The sequence below is a fragment of the Erpetoichthys calabaricus genome, chromosome 11 (assembly GCF_900747795.2).
Source record: "Erpetoichthys calabaricus chromosome 11, fErpCal1.3, whole genome shotgun sequence".
In the NCBI taxonomy this organism is placed as follows: Eukaryota; Metazoa; Chordata; class Cladistia; order Polypteriformes; family Polypteridae; genus Erpetoichthys; species Erpetoichthys calabaricus.
In genome coordinates this window covers 23,559,253-23,577,283 of record NC_041404.2, presented here as the reverse complement: position 1 = coordinate 23,577,283, position 18,031 = coordinate 23,559,253, and the positions used below count along the sequence as shown (strand labels likewise).

The following is an 18,031-nucleotide window of genomic DNA, read 5'->3' as shown; positions in this document are numbered from 1 at the left end:
AAAGTTCATATACTGTACTAAAGAAAAAATATTTTCTAAGATAAGTAATTTGAGCACATGATGGAAAATTAAAAAAGAAATGCTTAAGACAACAAAGTTGAGGGTTGCTATTCACATTTTTAATAATGAATTACTGAGGAATGCTTATTATTTATTTTGTAACAAAAATGTCCCACTAGCCTTCAATGCAGAAGGAACACTAGGGGACTTCTGTGGATTAAGTATCTTAAATGAGCAACATAAGCATTTAAAGAGCTTCTGTAAAAAGCCAAATTTCCCCCTGGGGACAAAGAAAGTTCTATCTATCTATCTATGGCTATGTCATTTTACGTGACTTTCCCAGCGATGTTTAGTCGTAGCCTTCATTTACACAGTATCAAAGAAATGGAGGCAGTTGGTGCTACGTACCCAGCGACTTACTAGTCCATGACTCACTTCAATAAAATCAAACAGGTTTCATTCTTTCCTTTGGTCATACGGATGGGTTCAACCAATGAATGCTCATCAGGATGTTCAATACAGCACATAATAATACAGTGAAAAGGCGTAAAGAATGCAGGAGTTTTAGACCTCAGAAATAGGAGAGGTTTGTCTAAAGTCTTATTTCTCATATTTTAGTACCATGACAAAATTGAAAAAAATAAAAAAAAAGCAGAGATTACAGCTGAATACATAGTAGCAGTTAACCGTTCATACATTGCCAGCTCTGTCAGGCAATACATTATTAACTATCACAAAAGTGAGAGAGCACGACTGTGCTTGAAGGCTGCTAAATCAGACATACCCAGGAATTTTCGGTCTTGTAAAATGACATGGTCAAGCGACATGATCAGCAGGAGCAGTTGCCAAGTGTGACACACCCTACGAGTACAAGTCATGTAATGTGACATTGACTATTGGGACACATTCCTCCCATTGAGTGTGTAAGGACAGACAATACAAATGAACTGGTGCAATGCCCAGACATGGTACTATGGATTTGAAATGTCATTTGGTGGCATGTGAAAGCAGGAAACTGTGTTTTTCAATTGTGCTATGTACTGGCATTGTATGATCAGCCTCGAGTTGCAGCATACAGTGGCAGCAGACCATTTTTTCAAACTGCGTCCACAATGAATCGCGTGGTGCCAGATGAGACGAGTAGATTGTTTCATATTGGTGTTAGTGGATCTCGTGTTCAGATCTGTGCCATTTTTTTGTACAGGGCTACTGTCTTGGTTTGCAGACCCTGCAGGGATAACGTATCGCAGAAGGTGCACATCAAAGTATCTATCTATCTATCTATCTTTCTAACGAAGCTATCTATGAATGTTCTTCTGGCAGTAATGTTTTATTGGAATAATACACGTGAAAAAAGAGCATATCAGTTAAAAGCATTATTTTAAACGAGCAAAATTATGATCGCATGTCTCTGAAGTCAACACAGTCTCGTGCACAAGGTTGCCTCACAAACCACGAGTCTCATGCCGAAGCATCTGACGATCAGGCTCTGAACACACGAAACACCTGATGAAACTAGCGTCTCTCAAAACGTGGCTCTCGGTAACCGTTAGAGTTTTCGTTTTGTGGGGGCTCCCCCACCCCTGCACCCTGAGCTAACTGCCGCGTCGTAATTCTGGGAGATGACGTTCCCCGCGGGAGTCACATGGCCGCCACGACTCCTCACCCTCCCCCCCCCCCCCCCCCCCCCCCAGCCGATGCAGACGCGCAACAGACTGCTGGAGTCTCTCAGCTTCTCGCAGTACTTGGCAGCTAAGCTAAATGAGCCGCAGGGCGCTGATCTGCACGTAAACGTCAAGTATTCGCCACCAAGCTCAATCTTTGCCCACCTGCGATATTAAAAATAAATCACCACCATGCAATTCCAAAAAGGATTTACGTCTTTTTTATTCTTTCTTTCTTATTCTCAAGCATGTGCACGTGCTGCCTTTTCAGTCGCAGCTCGCGCGGGGCAACAGTCCAAACTGCACGTCTTCTCCAGCTGGGGCACTGCCGTGTCACACTCCTGCCGCCTTCTGTCCAGGCACTACAGGCGGCGGGCAGCACGCGTTTACCTGCACGCACGCCAGTGTAAAAACAAACAACATTCCAGTCGAAGGAAAATTACACACGAAGACACGTTATCTTATCTTTACACACTCAGAGTAGCATCATAGCGCGTACCTTAGAGCCTGATCATCTTTGACGCACTTGGCAGACAGAAGAACTCCATTTTTCTTTTGAAAAAGTTTATGAAATAATGTCGGTGCCATCACGGTCTTGTATTCAAAAGACTGTCGCTCCGTCTCTCAAATGAGAAACGCACCTAATTCCTTGAAACTAACTCCATTTGTGTCAGAGTCATATGACAGTCATTAGTCACCCAAACTGCCAGGAAACACCAAGAGATTTTTTTGATTGGACAAAGCATTTTCCCGAGAGGTCTGATTGGCTGTTATTTCTGGGGCCTGCACCACGTGCTGGACATGATTTGCCGTGTTGATGTTTTTTTTTTTCTGCTGGGCTACCCTGCCCTGTCATTAAGCAGAGGATGCCACATCGGAGGATCGTTCTGCACTCCACAATGAAATAAATTGAATTATTTAAAGCCAATTTCGTCTGTTTGTGTTTTACGCACCCATGAACTGGAAAAAAAGTGCTTTCAAAGTTTATTTTATTTACAAATAGTATTTTGGACCAGATGAAATGTCAGGTCCTAATGAAGAATTAGCTCAAGATACAACGCGATCGCTGTTGGGCCGACAAGATGCTCTAAAGGTTTCGGATAGTGTTGGCTGTTGTCAACAGGTTAACGGTGCAAAATAAAACAATGATTATTTTGTGATTACCTGTGTACCATAATTGAAAGATTGTGACGAAAACGAGTGTGAACTACCAGATTATTTGAACACAACGCGCCTTGCACAATAGAAAATGGAATTTAAAGACGTAATTTCTATGGATTTTATTTTTTTTTTACAATAAGTAGCCCAGCTTCAATGTTTTCTCCAAGAAAGACATTGACTGATCTGCTGGGATAAGTAAGAAAGAAATGAAACAGGCACTCTGACTATTTTAAATTAGAGTGGTGGATCAGGCAGGGGCGTCCATTGGGCAAATATGCATTGAAAAAATTGCTTTGATTATTTTATGTCGTGGGGCGGCACGGTGGCGCAGTGGGTAGCGCTGCTGCCTCGCAGTTGGGAGACCTGGGGACCCGGGTTCGCTTCCCGGGTCCTCCCTGCGTGGAGTTTGCATGTTCTCCCCGTGTCTGCATGGGTTTCCTCCGGGCGCTCCGGTTTCCTCCCACAGTCCAAAGACATGCAGGTTAGGTGGATTGGCGATTCTAAATTGGCCCTAGTGTGTGCTTGGTGTGTGGGTGTGTTTGTGTGTGTCCTGCGGTGGGTTGGCACCCTGCCCTGGATTGGTTCCCTGCCTTGTGCCCTGTGTTGGCTGGGATTGGCTCCAGCAGACCCCCGTGACCCTGTGTTCGGATTCAGCGGGTTGGAAAATGGATGGATGGATTTTATGTCGTTTTTATTTATTTTTATGCACTGAATTAAACATTGAAAATCGTTTTTCTCAATCAAGTAACACTTTTTTCACAATATGCAATTTTTGGTGTCTATTATAGTTTCTGTATAGCTTTCAATATCAATAATTTGCTTTAATGCTAATTTTTAAAAATTTAGTCAGCCATTTTCAAACCCATTTAGTCTTGAACAGGATTGTGTTGGTCTGTTGAAGCCTATTCCATCAAGCACAGGGCACAAGGCAAGAAATACAACCTGGACTGGGCACCAACCCATTTCAGGGCCACACACAAACGCTAGGGCTAAATTAGAAATGCCACTTCACTTGACCTGTGTATGTTTGGACAGTGGGAGGGAACCGGAGCATCCATGCAGATATAGGGAGAACATGCTAACTCCATGCAGAGGACCCAGGATATGAATCCTGGTCTCCATGCTGTGAGGCAGCATCACTACCACTGCACTACTGCTGCCCCTTGTTTGAATTAATGTTTTCTAATATGAAAATATATGTTTAAAGGACTTTGGAAATCTTTCCTTGAGAATTAACTTCAAAGAGCACCGTCAGCTCAAATGTGAGGACGTGAAAGTTCTGTGTATTTCACTGGGTCAGCAGACAGGGCTTACACAATTCTCACGTTTTCTATGTGAGTGAGACAGCAGTGCCAATAATAGAGATTGGGTTCAGAAGGAAGGGCCTGCTACAAAACAGCTACAGCTTGACACCAAAAATTCTTTGGTACTTTTTTCTTAATAAAAAAATAAAATTAAACATGCATATTACACCATCTAAAGAAAGATCTAAAGTTTTTTTAAAGGATCCTATTCAAATATATAGTCTTTAATTTTTTATTGAATACTTCAATACAACACCTTTCACAGTGAATGCTATTTTAAATCCAGGATCATGAACCTGAATCCCATGTCTGGGTATTATCATATACAGTTTGTATGTTCTTTCCATGTCAGGTACATCTTCAAAGACATGTAGGTTAGGTTAACAGGTAAGTCTAAATTTGCCCCCATAAATGTATGAATGAGACTATGAGTAGTGTGAAGTAGTGGTTAAGGCTTTGGACTTCAAGCCCTGAGGTTGTGGGTTCAAATCCTGACACTGTACAAGTCACTTCACCTACTTATGCCCCAACTAAAAAAAAATCTCAAATGTTTAAGTTGCCTTGGATAAAGGCATCAGCCAAATAAATAAATTAGAAGCTGCTTTCTGCCTTACACTCCATGCTAACTGGATGAGCCCTAGCCCACAATCCAGCCCCCTGATTGCATTAAGTAAGTCACATCATGTAGTAAATTATGTTACATTAATTTTTCAAAGCATTCTGTACAACCCATTTTGTGTGACGGTAGGCATACTGCATGCATGTACGTATGTGTAATGTTACATCTCACTCAAAGACTGACTTTTTACTTGTGGATAACAACATGTCTTAAAGCTGATTTCAATTTTATGTTAATGTAATTTTCTATGTCGATTTCACTTGGTATTCAAATTCACATTTACGTTTATTTTCATGTGTTTATAATCAGATTCCTACCTTAGTTAGTGACAGTAGTGTAATAGACAATGAATACAATATCATATAATATATTGTATATACAAACACATATCAGGGGCACTATATGCAGTTTCAGTACAATTGGCTGCAGAGTGGCCTTATGACCTGTAAATAGAAACTGTCTGTGAATCTGCTGCTGTGACTATTAATGATTCAGAACAGAGGAGCAACAAATTTGACTCTGCAAGATACCTGATGTGTTTAATAACACTGTTTAAGTATTAAGTGTTATACCGTACAGTAAAAGTCCTGAAGAGAAGGGAGCTGGCTGCCGGTAACATCCTGTCTAGACTTCATCACTCTCTGCAGTGCTTTATGATCTTGGGATGAGCAGGTGCCATCCTTGGATGTGATACAGCTGGTGAGGATGGAATCCGCTGGTAGTGAGAAAAGACAAAAAAATATGAGCAGTCCTCAGATGTCTAAGAAAGTTAAGGCACTTGATGAGCCTTTTTGATCAGAGCTGAAATGTGTTATGTACCAGAAGGTTGTGCAGACAGTGAATATACGTAGGCTCCACTGTGCACCTAGAGAGGATGGTGACCACAGATGGAGACATCCAGGTTTTCCTCAGATAACTGAGAGAACTGAAGTTGTTGACAAGACTGCTTGACAAAGTAAGTGCTTTATAGGTTCATCAATTCAGTTTTTTTTGTAGCACTTCTTATGGTGGCAAGTGAAACATATCAGGGGTCCTCTAAGTATTCATTGATTGTCTTTACCTGCAGTAAAATAACACAGTGCCCTCTGCTGTGTCAGAAGTAATATCCATCACTTTTGTCCAGCTATCACTCTTGTTGTGTCTATAGTAAGCTTCACATGGGCTCTATTGGAACTACACGACAAAACAGCTTGAGATCCTGGATGGCAACCCTCCAGGCAGACACATGGTCCAGTCCCACCCTTTGGAAATTACCTTCTATCTGCCGCAGCCAGGTGTTATGTGGGTGACCCCTTGGCCTGGTCCAGCCACTCGGGTCCCCAACAATGAGGATCTTACGAGCTGGATCACGCTCGGGGAAACACGCCACATGGCCGTAGTGCCGTAACTGACACAATGCAGGTAATGTGCCTCATTCGGCACTCCATGAGCAACCACTCATTCAACGCAAAGTACCAAAGGAGTCCAGTCTTCATCTCAGGTCACTGGATAGTGCCCATGTCTCGCAACCATATAGCAAGACAGGAAGCACCAGGACTCTAAAGACTTGGACCTTCGTCCTTTTGCATAGATATCGGGAGCGCCACACATCCCTTTCCAGTGACCTCATGACCCCCCCCCCCCCATGCTCTCCCAATCTGTCTACTGACTTCATAGGAAGAGTCACCAGAGACATGAGTGTCACTGCCAAGATAAGTAAACCTCTCGACAAGGTCGACACTCTCTCCGCAGACAGACACACTGCTGATGGCTGTGCCCAAGAGGTCATTAAAGGCCTGGATCTTCGTTTTTATCCAGGACACTTGCAAGCCCAGACACTCAGACTCCTCGCTCAGCCTCTCGAGCGCCCTGATCAGACCCTCCATTGATTCCACAAAGATCACAGCATCGTCAGCAAAGTCAAGATCCGTGAATCATTCTTCACCAACAGATGCCCCACAGCCGCTGGACTGTATGACCTTGCCCTACACCCAGTCCATATAAACACTGAACAGAGTAGGAGCAAGAACACACTCCTAACGAAACCCAGAATCAACTGGGAAAAAATGCAAAGGTTCTGCCTCCGTTCTGCACAGCATTCACAGTATGTGTATAGGCTGGCCATGATATCCAGCAACCTCGAGGGGATCCTGCGAACCATCAGGATGTCCCTCAGGGCAGCTCTATCAGCTGAGTGGAACGCTTTACAAAAATCGACAAAGGCTGCAAAGAAATTCTGCCAATATTCGGGTTTGCACTCCATAAAAACCTCAGTGCCAGGATGCGGTTGATGGTAGACTTCTTAGACGTAAAACCAGACTGTTCCAGTCACTGGTAGGTGAGCAAGTGATCACAGATCCTATTGAGGACGGCCCTACCAAGGACCTTACCCGACACAGAGAGCAGTGTTATCCCCCTGTAGTTGCCGCAATTCAGGCGATCACCCTTCCCTTTCCAGATAGGGATGACAAGTCCCGTTTTCCAGTCAGTTGGGATGATGCCAGTCTCCCAAATGGAAGCAAAGATTGCTTGCAATGCCAGGAGGACAGCCTTACCACCAGCCTGGAGAAGTTCACCCCAGATACCACAGATCCCTGTAGCCTTTCCTCCCCTCAGCTGGTTAACCACCTGTGCAATCTCAGTGAGATTGGATGGTTCACAGCTAATTTTAGGATCAGCCACAAGAACTGTGGACCCAGAGATATCCAACGTCCTAGCCGGAGAATCAGCTTTGAACAACTGCTCAAAGTAGCCAGCCCAGTGGATCACAACTGCAGTGTCATCCGTAAGGACTGTTCCATCAGCCGCCCTGACTGCGACTCTCCGAGGAACAGGTTCAGATGTGTGTAATGCTTCGATTCCTCTGTAAGTACGACGTGGGTCACTAAAGCACAGATGGTATGTCACTTGCTCACAGATTCCTCTAACAAATGCCTCTTTATCTGCCCTCAGAGCCCTCGCAGCCATCTTTCTCAGTTCCCAGTACAGACCAGAGTTGCCTTTGAGCCGTGCGCTGCGACTCCTCTCAATGATATCCAGGATTCCCTGCAAGATGAAACACCTCCTTTTGGGAACACCGGTAACACCAACACAACCCTCAGCAACTTCAGGGACTTGTCACGGAAGGTCTCACACATCACATTAGGATCGGCAGTCGCACCCAAATCTGCAACTTCCCCACACAAGCTGCGTGCAAACTCATTAGAAACAGCCAGGTCTTGGAGTCTGGCCAAGTCCAGGCTAATTTTCCCCTCTGTATATTATATATATATATATTGTGGCAGACAGCTGGGGGTTATGCACAGCCAGGACGCCTGGAAGGACCATGAGAGGGTCTATACCTCCCCTGGACCACAAGAGGGCAGCCACCCTGGTCTGTATGGGGGCCACAGGCACCGAGCATGGAAGCTCAACCCTACTGGGGCCCGTGGCCACCACAGGAGGATTGTGGAGCCCTGGATGTCAGCACTTCCACCACACCCGGAAGTGCTGTTGGAAGGAATTCCAGGGACACCCAGAGTGCTTCTGGGTGCTCATGCGGCACTTCCGCCACACCAGGAAGTGTCGCCGGAAGATCGTCACAGAGCTCTTGGAGCACATCCAGGTGATTATAAAAGGGGCCACCTCCCTCCAGTTAGAGAGCTGGAAGTCGGGAGGAAAAAAGACAAAGTGTGGGAAGAGAGGAGTAAAGGTGGCAAGAAGGAGAAGTCCACACGAGAGAGACGGACTTATTACTGGTGTTTGGTGCACTGTCACTGTGTAGAGTGCAGAACTGTAAATTAAACGTGTGTGATTTTTAGAACATTATGTGTCTGCCTGTTCGTGTCTGGGCTGGTTTACCACAATATATAACATTTTACATATAAACACTACCAGTCAAAAGTTTTAGAACACCCTGATTTTCCCAGTTTTTATTGAAATTTAAGCAGTTTAAGTCCAGTTAAGTAAAACTGGAAAACAATGGGGTTGTTCTAAAACTTTTGACCATTTTATGAATGGTTTTCTTACTGTTACTCGACCTATCAAACCTGCACCTCAAAGTCTTCCTTTCTCAGTTGAAAGCGACACTTGTTTACTTTAACAACTGTGCTTGAAAATGTGGTCTTGAGGGGTGCCCATCACACAAGCTGTTGACTCCCAGAAACTTGTCTTCTGGTTGTGTTGTAGCTGTCTATCCAGATCATTCCCTTATGATGTCCTGTCAGGGTGAGGAATCACCCTCCCCTCCTGGTTGAGAAGTCAGTCCATCCACCTTAGCACCTACAATATACAGTATACTGCTCAAAAATATTAAAGGAACACTTTTTAATCAAACTATAGCATCAAGTCAATGAAACTTCTGGGATATTGATCTGGTCAGTTAAGTAGCAGAGGGGCTTGTTAATCAGATTCAGCTGCTTTGGGGTTAATGAAATTAACATCTATCTATCTATCTATCTATCTATCTATCTATCTATCTATCTATCTATCTATCTATCTATCTATCTATCTATCTATCTAACAGGTGTCACTAGCATGAGGCGATACCTGGACCCTACAGAGGTTGCACAGGTAGTCCAGCTTATCCAGGATGGCACATCAATATGTATCATTGCCAGAAGGTTTGCTGTGTCTACCAACACAGTCTCAAGGGCATGGAGTAGATTCCAGGAGACAGGCAGTTACTCTAGGAGAGCTAGACAGGGCCATAGAAGGTCCTTAACCCATCAGCAGGACTGGTATCTGCACCTTTGGGCAAGGAGGAACAGGATGAGCACTTCCAGAGCCCTACAAAATGACCTCCAGCAGGCTCTGGTATGAATGTCTCTGACCAAACAATCAGAAACAGACTTCATGAGGGTGGCCTGAGGGCCGAACGTCCTCTAGTGGGCCCTGTGCTCACTGCCCGGCACCGTGGAGCTCAATTGGCATTTTCCATAGAATACCAAAATAGGCAGGTCCATCATTGGCACCCTGTGCTTTTCACAGATGAGAGCAGGTTCACCCTGAGAACATGTGACAGACATGAAAGGGTCTGGAAAAGCTGTGGAGAACATTATGCTGCCTGTAACATCATTCAGCATGACAGGTTTAGTGGTGGGTTAGTGATGGTCTGGGGAGGCATATCCATGAAGGGACACACAGACCTCTACAGGCTAGACAAAGGCAACTTGACTGCCTTTAGGGATCAGGATGAAATCGTTGGACCCATTGTCAGACCCTATGCTGGTGCAGTGGGTCCTGGGTTCCTTCTGGTGCACAACAATGCCCAGCCTCATGTGGCGAGAGTATACAGGCAGTTCCTGGAGGATGAAGGAATTGAAACCATTGACTGGACCCTCACGCTCGCCTGACCTAAATCCAATAGAACATTTCTGGGACATTATGTTTTGGTCCATCCAACGCCGCCAGGTTGCACCTCAGACTGACCAGGAGCTCAGTGATACCCTGCTCCAGATCTGGGAGAAGATCCCCCAGGACACTCATCTGTTCTTTTATTAGGAGCATGTCTTCTGGTGAAGTGCGCATGTGCGGGGCATGGTGCGATGCGCGATATTACTGTCAGAGAAAGTTAGAGGCGTTTTACGGAAATACAAACCAGTATTACTGCGAGAGGAAATTAAAGGTACACAATACAGTGACGCATATTACAGCCACATACAAGCCAGTATTACTGTCAGAGGAGATTAAAGGCATATTACCGACGCGCACGCCTGTATTACCACCAGAGAAAATTAAAGGTATATTACGGACGTACAAGCCAGCGGACGTACAAGACGGTATCCTTCAATAAGGGCGCGCACAAAAAGGCGAGCCCTTATTCGCCGCAATCAATTGAGGTCGCCCTTTTGAAGCTCGCCTTTTTGTGCGCGCCCTTATTGAATAGAGCCGTACAAGACAGTATTACTGTCACAGAAAATTAAAGACACACAATACACGGCGGCAGCCCACAAAGAATGGTCAGCTCAGCAAGTAAACATCAACAAAAGAAAGGCTGAAAGAAAGAAAAATACAAACAACAAAAAGAATGAGGTCAAAGTATATATATATACACACAGAGAGAGAGAGAACAACATAGTGGCACTGCTGCTCCACAGCTCCAGAATTTGTTTGCTTGAACCCCAAACCTGTGATTCTTATGCTAAAGTGGATGCATGTGACTCTTACAAAAATGAAATATATTGTAATAAACTTGAAGACTATGTGGAAATATCTTTCAGTATAATGTAAAATATATGCGGTTTAAGGATGTATTTTCAAAATGATATCTGAAATATTCTTAATATTTTATAACAAACTTTTTTCAAAATTCTTTGTGTATAATGCATGCAAAATACTGTGTGCAAAGCCTCATGTTTTTGTAAGATCCTTCATACCTTGTCTTTTAGCCAAAAAAAAAAAAATTGAGCATAGGCTTTCCAATGAATCCCATTTATTTCAAAATGCCTGTTAGTCACCATAAGTTGTTCAGGTACTGTAGGTAGCTGTGTCAACATATGAGGGCTGCAAAGTTTTCCAAGCTGTAAGTTTAACATTCGTTGACATCTCAATAAAAATGGTAAAAAGAATGATAGAGTGCTACCAATTTGTTAAATGTACTGTATATCTCTTTAATTTTAGTTTCTGTAGATGAATCAATCTGCTGTTAGGCTAACTATTTTAAGTATAAATGGGTCTGGATTATTAGAGCATCTAATAATACATTTTTTATTTATGGAAAGTTATACATTTTCATGAAGCATATCAAAATACAAAACAACAAACCGTAATCAAAATGAAAAACAAGAATATTAAACAATTAAAAGTCTCTTTAGAGACAAGGATCATTTCCAAATCAAGTCCTGTACTGAGGACAGAACATTGCAGGCTACAGCCTTATTACTTATTTGGACTTGGTGAATGCTAGGGATTACAATTTGTGCTGTCACTGCAATTTGGGCCAATATATACGGTAGATGCCAATGCAAGAAAGGCCTTATTGATACCTGTTAGATGATATTTTCAATGCCAAGGTAATATATTTTAAATATATACTTCAATATACAACAATGACAAATATATATAAAATATATTGAATACAGTACTATATACTATGTCTATCTATTTCTTAATTTGAAAAATATATTGCAATATACAAAAACAGCAATACAGTAATTAAGATATTTTACAATATTATTTCAGTATACAGTGTACAACATTTATTTCTATAGCACATTTTCATACAAACAATATAGTTCAAAGTGCTTTACAAAGAAGTAGTTACATGTAAAGAAAAACAAAAAATAAGAGAAGAAAAATAATGCATAAATAGTATACAAAACAAATAATGCACACATACATTTACTAGATATGTATAATGCACAGTACTGTAATATATTTATCCATGAAGTATATATATAAGAACATATTTTGCATATATTTTATTTTTGTAAGGGCAGTATGTGTGCCTTCTGATGGACTGGCAACTGATGCTGGTTTGGTTTCTGCCTCTCTGTCCCTCCCAGGTGGATGGACACTCATACACACACAATATACCGTATATAGTCACCATGTCTCTCTAGAGCAGCTTATAAGCAATATAGCATCAAACCAGCCAGCATCTCATACTTTTCTCAAGGGACACAGCATTGTTGCTCTGTAAGAAACCAGCCAACTAATTCCTTGTTGATGGAGCTGATTATCCTTGGAATCTGTTGCAGGCTGCATTTTCTTCCTGTCCTCTCTTGTCAATTGACCTTAGCTTAATATGCAGAATTCATGTTACTGCATTTTTATATCATAAATGCATATACGTTTTAGGAATGTATTTTTAAGCTTATACATATTATAAGTTTACCAGAATAAGGATTTCAGCAGGGTGGCAGAACGGCAGAAACATATTCAGACATGAGCACAGTTCATTACCCTGAATGATCTCAGAAAGCAACTTCATTTCACAAGGAGGTTGTCCTTTTCTTTTTAAGCAAAGATCAGATGACCTGTCACATTATTTAGGGCCCTTGACCTGGTTTGGCATTGTCCCACACATTAAAGGCTGTCACTGGATCTCTCACATACTTTTGAACAGTTCACTGTCATGTAGCACCATGTTGAGTGTCTCTTCGTATATGATTTGTGCATCTGTTTCAGTGTCAGTTTTAAATTTACCAGTAGGTGAGTAACTATGCAGTCCATCGCCCCTGAGCTCTGTCAAAAGGATCTCTGTCTATGAAGCATATTTTATGATTTTATAATGTGACGCATGCTTTGCCAATGTCGTAGTTTCTGGGATTTATTCCAACTGATGTGATAGCACAATGTTTGAGCAGACTTTTATCTCATGTTTTAAACATCTAGCAGTGGTTAGCAATGCGGTCTTACAGCCATAGTGTTACATTATATTTCTGGCTTGGTCACTACTTGTACAGACTTTGCACATTTTCTTTATGTTCATGTGAGATTTTTAAGGGTACTCTGGTAAAACAAATAAATCAGTATTTATTTTTATAGTACCTTTAACAGCATATACCATCACATGATGCTTTATGCAGCTAAACTGTAGCACTGATCGACAGAGAAGGCAGGATCCCCCACCCACATTAACACATGGCAATTTGAAATCGATATGAATGATGATCAACGTTTCCACTTGTCCTTAACTTACAAAGCTTTCATTGCATGAAAGTTTTTGTCATTTAGAAGATTTCTGCGGTGATAATATGTTTACATCCATTGAACATCTATTTCTCAGATTTCTTCTGGCACCTCATTGTTATTTTTTTATATGTTACTTGCCCAATGTACTTAGTAGTGGTTGCTTAAAAAAAAATTATCTTATGTTTTTATGCAGAATGGAGAGAAAGAATTTTACAAAATAATAGAAGCCAATAGTGACCAATGCTGCACAATGGCAAACATGTCCATGGAAAAAAAAGAAAAATCACATGTTACTTGTGTTTCATAATTCACATGTTTTTTATCCAGTCCATTATGCTCAAAATGTTTGCTAAAATGTTGTTATATAGTTACGTCCTGAATAATCAGCACACACATAAGCAGGAAACCTAAAGCCTCATGGGACTGAGCTTTTGAATTGAAGATCCACCTTTTTTCTTCATTCACTGGTCAAGAGTCCTGTCTTCAGTTCAAAAAGTGTTCGGTGTAAGCAAATTATCAAACACACACATATCATCCCTACCATGAAGCATATTGGTGGCAGAATCACATTGTGGGGATGCTTCTTTGTAGCAGGTGAGGGTAGAGGGGAACAGCAAAAAAAATCTTGGGGGAAAACCTAAACCTTCACTGGTGCTGCCCATTGGTGTTAGAGGTCAAGTCATTAGTTCAATGGAGAGCACTAGTCTGGGGTTTCAATTGATTATAGCATGAATACACCTTATGTGGAAGGTCTAAATTATGGTGAGTCAGTAAGGGGCCCTAACCTACACAATGAAGGCAAAAATAACACTCCAGGGAACTCTGTGAAAAGGTGATTGAAACACGTAAAGCAAAGGATGGAGACAAGGAAATATCAAAGTCACTAAATACACCTTGGAGTCCAGTTAAATCAAATCTTTAAGAAATGGAATGGCACTGCTGTGAATCCACAACAACTAAGTGATCACGCGGGAAGAAAACTAGTGAGGGAGGCCACCAGGAGACCTATGAGAACTGTAGAGAAGTTACAAACTGCAGTAGATGAGATTGGAGAGACTGTGCATTATTGTAAATTATTGTGAGAGGAGAAGAACCAGGAGATGAAAGCACATAGTCAGACAGGCTGGAATCATTACCAAAAAGACAAGAAATCCAAGCACCAAGTTAAAGCAGGTAATCAGAAAAAATAGGAAAACTGAAGCTAAAGTTGAAGAAGACCAAAACAGACCTCATTACGTGTTCTTTTGAATGAACTACTGAGAATTCAAGGAGTGTTTTGATTTTTATCCTCAGAGTCATAGTTTCAAGTAAAAAGGCATTGTATTTATTGCATTGCGGTATCATGTAATCCCAAGTACTTTCACTTAAAAAATTAATAGTACAATTTTTTTTAATTTATCCAAAGCATCAAGCAAATGTTTAACTTGAATTCCTCACAAAAATAATAAGAGTAGATGAACAAAATATGTATAAAATGACCCACATACCAGAAAAGAAAATTTAAAATATCCCATAACAGATCTACTTTGGCTTTCCGCTACTAATACCAAAGTGAAAATGGCACAAGAGCACCTTCCCATCACAGTGGCTTGAACCCTGGCCTAATTTATATATTCTCCTCAGCATATTTTAGCCAATGATGTGTGCGTCAGGCTAACTGGTGAATGTGAAGTGGCCCAATGTGAGCCAATGTGGGCAGTGTAAGGGTGCCATGTGAAAGACTGGCATCCCATTCAGCATTAGTTCCTGCCTTGCACTTAATTTTGTCAGGATAGACACCAGCCTCAGATAACCCTGATATGGGTAAGGGTGGTGGACGATGAGTGGATTGCATTCTCTTCAGATACTCTGCACAGGTCTGCCAGTGTACTGCTTGGAAGGAAAAGGCAGACTAGAAAAGACTTTAAACAGGACTAGGAGATGGACTCACCAGAAATGTCTTGTAAAATAACAGGCCAAAGTGAAAAGTCAAAACATCCAAACACAGAACTCAAAACATTATATGAAAATGTTATCAGAAGTAATTTATTTGGGGTTTGGTTTCTGTTTTTATTTGTTATACTTTTATCATTTCGTTTTAGTGATTTTCGAGGCACTTCAATATGACTTTCACTTTTGGAAAATAAAATAATTTGTTCGACTTTTTCACCCACCATTTTGTATTTCTCATGATTGCCACTATGTTTGATTTCCATCATTATTCCACAAGGGGCATGTCCTTGGAGGTCCTGACTTTCAGGTAACGACATGCTGGGATCAAAGGTCATCTAGGAATTTACTTCTCATTATCCTTTTTCAAAGCAGTTTTTCTAATAGTTTTCAGTATCATTTCCTGGTTCTATCTTTTTGCTCTTTATTTTTGACCTCGGTATTTGTTTCTTGCTTTGGTTTTGATGCTCGGTTTTGACTATTTTCTGATTCTCTTCTTTTCTCTCGGTCATTTCTCAAATCTAAATGGTTCACTGACATAACAGAATTCAGGCAAGAGACACTAAATCAGGACTAAACACATGAAAATTCTTTGTTGCTATCCGGAAACTTGGACAATTATTTCCATTGTACAAGTGACGTCAAGTGTCCCATTGTCACATGGTAGCAACAGACAGCAAGCACAAGCAATACAGCTCAAAATGGCAGCGCAAATAAGGAAAAGAAAATGGTGGCGCATTAAGACAGAATATATTTTTAATGCACTTAAAAATGAATTTATTTATGAAATGAATTCCATTTATTCCGAAGCCCCCCAAAAAAGAAACTAACATGGAAACATGCTGAATCATTTAAAAGCAAAATCAAAAAAAATCCTATATTCATGAGAGCCAGTTTGTGACTTTATCCCCGTGTTCACCTCATTAGATCAGAAGTCAGACCTGAAGAGGGTACCATCGAAGATGACTGAATCAATTGGCTTAACAGTTCTAAGTATCAGTGAGAATTCCAAGTGTGAAATGAACCATTTATGCAGTAGAAGAGGGTAACACCTCAGCACAGATAGTTTGCAGTTACTTATTGTGATATAGATTTGCTAAAATAGAAGATGACTGCAAATCCTTGCATTGACTGCCACACTTTCCTAATTGCCACTTTGTTAATTATAATTCATTTAACACATTTACAAATTCGGTGTTAACAGCTTTCATGCTAACAATCATAGTCCTCCAGATTTCCATGTTTTACATTATGCTTAGTGTTGTAGTGTTATGTATAAATAATGAGTCAATTAAAGGAGTTCATTCACAAAAATCTGCTTTTGCTCCAGAGTGTACAACATATTGTTTTTATGCAATTTAGCAATCAAACTTGCTCTGAATTTTGAAAAAGTGCCTAGTAAAGTAAGTGGTTCTGTGACTACAATGCTGATTGTGTTTTAAAATCCTCAGAACTGAACAAACTGGAGCAAATACTGAAGGCAATTGATTCTAAGTGTATGCAGTTGACTGAAGAAGAGAACTGTGCCGACAGTAAAAGATCTGTCTGTTAGATGTCAACCTGGGCTTGTTCCCTGACTTAAATAAATTTTTCTTTTTTTATCATTTCTGTTATTTTGTTTTTTTTATTTTTCATGTATTTTTGTTATTTTCCAATTTTTGTCAAAATGTCGACTGACATAGTGAAAATAGGTACATTTATTCCTGACACCAATATAAAAGCAGGATTTAACTTTTAATATACTAATTAAATGCATTTTGTTGTCAACCAAAACCCACAATAAAAATAATTTTCCTAAAGAATATCTATTTGAGTTACCTCGTATTTGGCACATGGAACTGAAAATCCTTTGGGCACGCCAGCTGCGTGATAACTCAGTGGAGTCTGACAAGCTACATCTTGCACAACTTGTTGCAATCAGATGTCACAGTTTCCACTTGAGTTTTGTAATGGTGAGACGCCAGTCACTGAGAGATATGCACATGGTTGAAGTTTTACATTTTTAAATCATTTTTGTGAAACAATAGGTAATAGATAAAAGTGAAATATTCTGCTTGGTGATGCCACACTGACTTTTCAGTGTTATATTAGAAACCCATCATCCTCTGTTTACATGTGTTATATACACGTATGCTTGTGTTTGACACTAAAGCCTTGACAATGGTTTATGAGAAACTCGTAGGTGACGTCCGTCTGTAGATCATCCATAATGAGTTAACTCACAAATAGCAGTCAGTGTGCTAATACTGTTTTATTGAAATGTTATTTGGTGTTTCTGTATTTTATATGTACTGTATGTGTCATGTGCATATTCCTTGATTTGAGTTTATGCAAACCCTTTATAATCTGCCGAAGGGCTAAATGCTGCAGAATGTCATTGGTGTTGGTAGGGTTTAGAACATTCTTAGTCAGTACTAATTTATTTTTAATTTTTCTTTTTTTTTTTGGTTTCTGATTACTGGATTCATTTTGTCACCCTTGGGTTGCCTTTTGTGCAAACCTGTTTTGCTTTATTTTATCATATTGTTTGTTTTCTTTGAATTTAAAAAATATTGTTTTTTTTAATTTAAAAATTAATTGTTTTTTTATCCTATAAACCATAAGGCATTTTATAGTTTTCCTTTCCCTTGAAGGGCATTTTTATGTATTTAAGTATTTTTTGCGTTTGGAACATGGCGGCCTGGGGTGAGGCCTGTTTTGAAAGACATTGGTGAAGTGCTTGTCTTGGTTTTGATTCATTTTTGAGGCCTATCATCTTT

The 18,031-nt window shown here is 40.7% G+C and overlaps 1 protein-coding gene across 2 annotated transcripts in view; it reads right to left on the bottom strand.

The window, feature by feature from the left end:
* The window catches only part of fnip1 (folliculin interacting protein 1), a 168,465-nt gene extending 166,112 nt beyond the window's left edge, over window positions 1–2,353 (bottom strand). For both annotated transcript variants that reach the window (XM_028812810.2, XM_028812811.2), the window contains exon 1: window positions 2,164–2,353. In XM_028812810.2, coding sequence (XP_028668643.1) covers window positions 2,164–2,252 — 89 coding nt within the window. In that variant the 5' untranslated portion in view covers window positions 2,253–2,353. The remainder of the gene's footprint in view (window positions 1–2,163) is intronic.
* Between the last annotated feature and the right edge of the window lie 15,678 nt (window positions 2,354–18,031).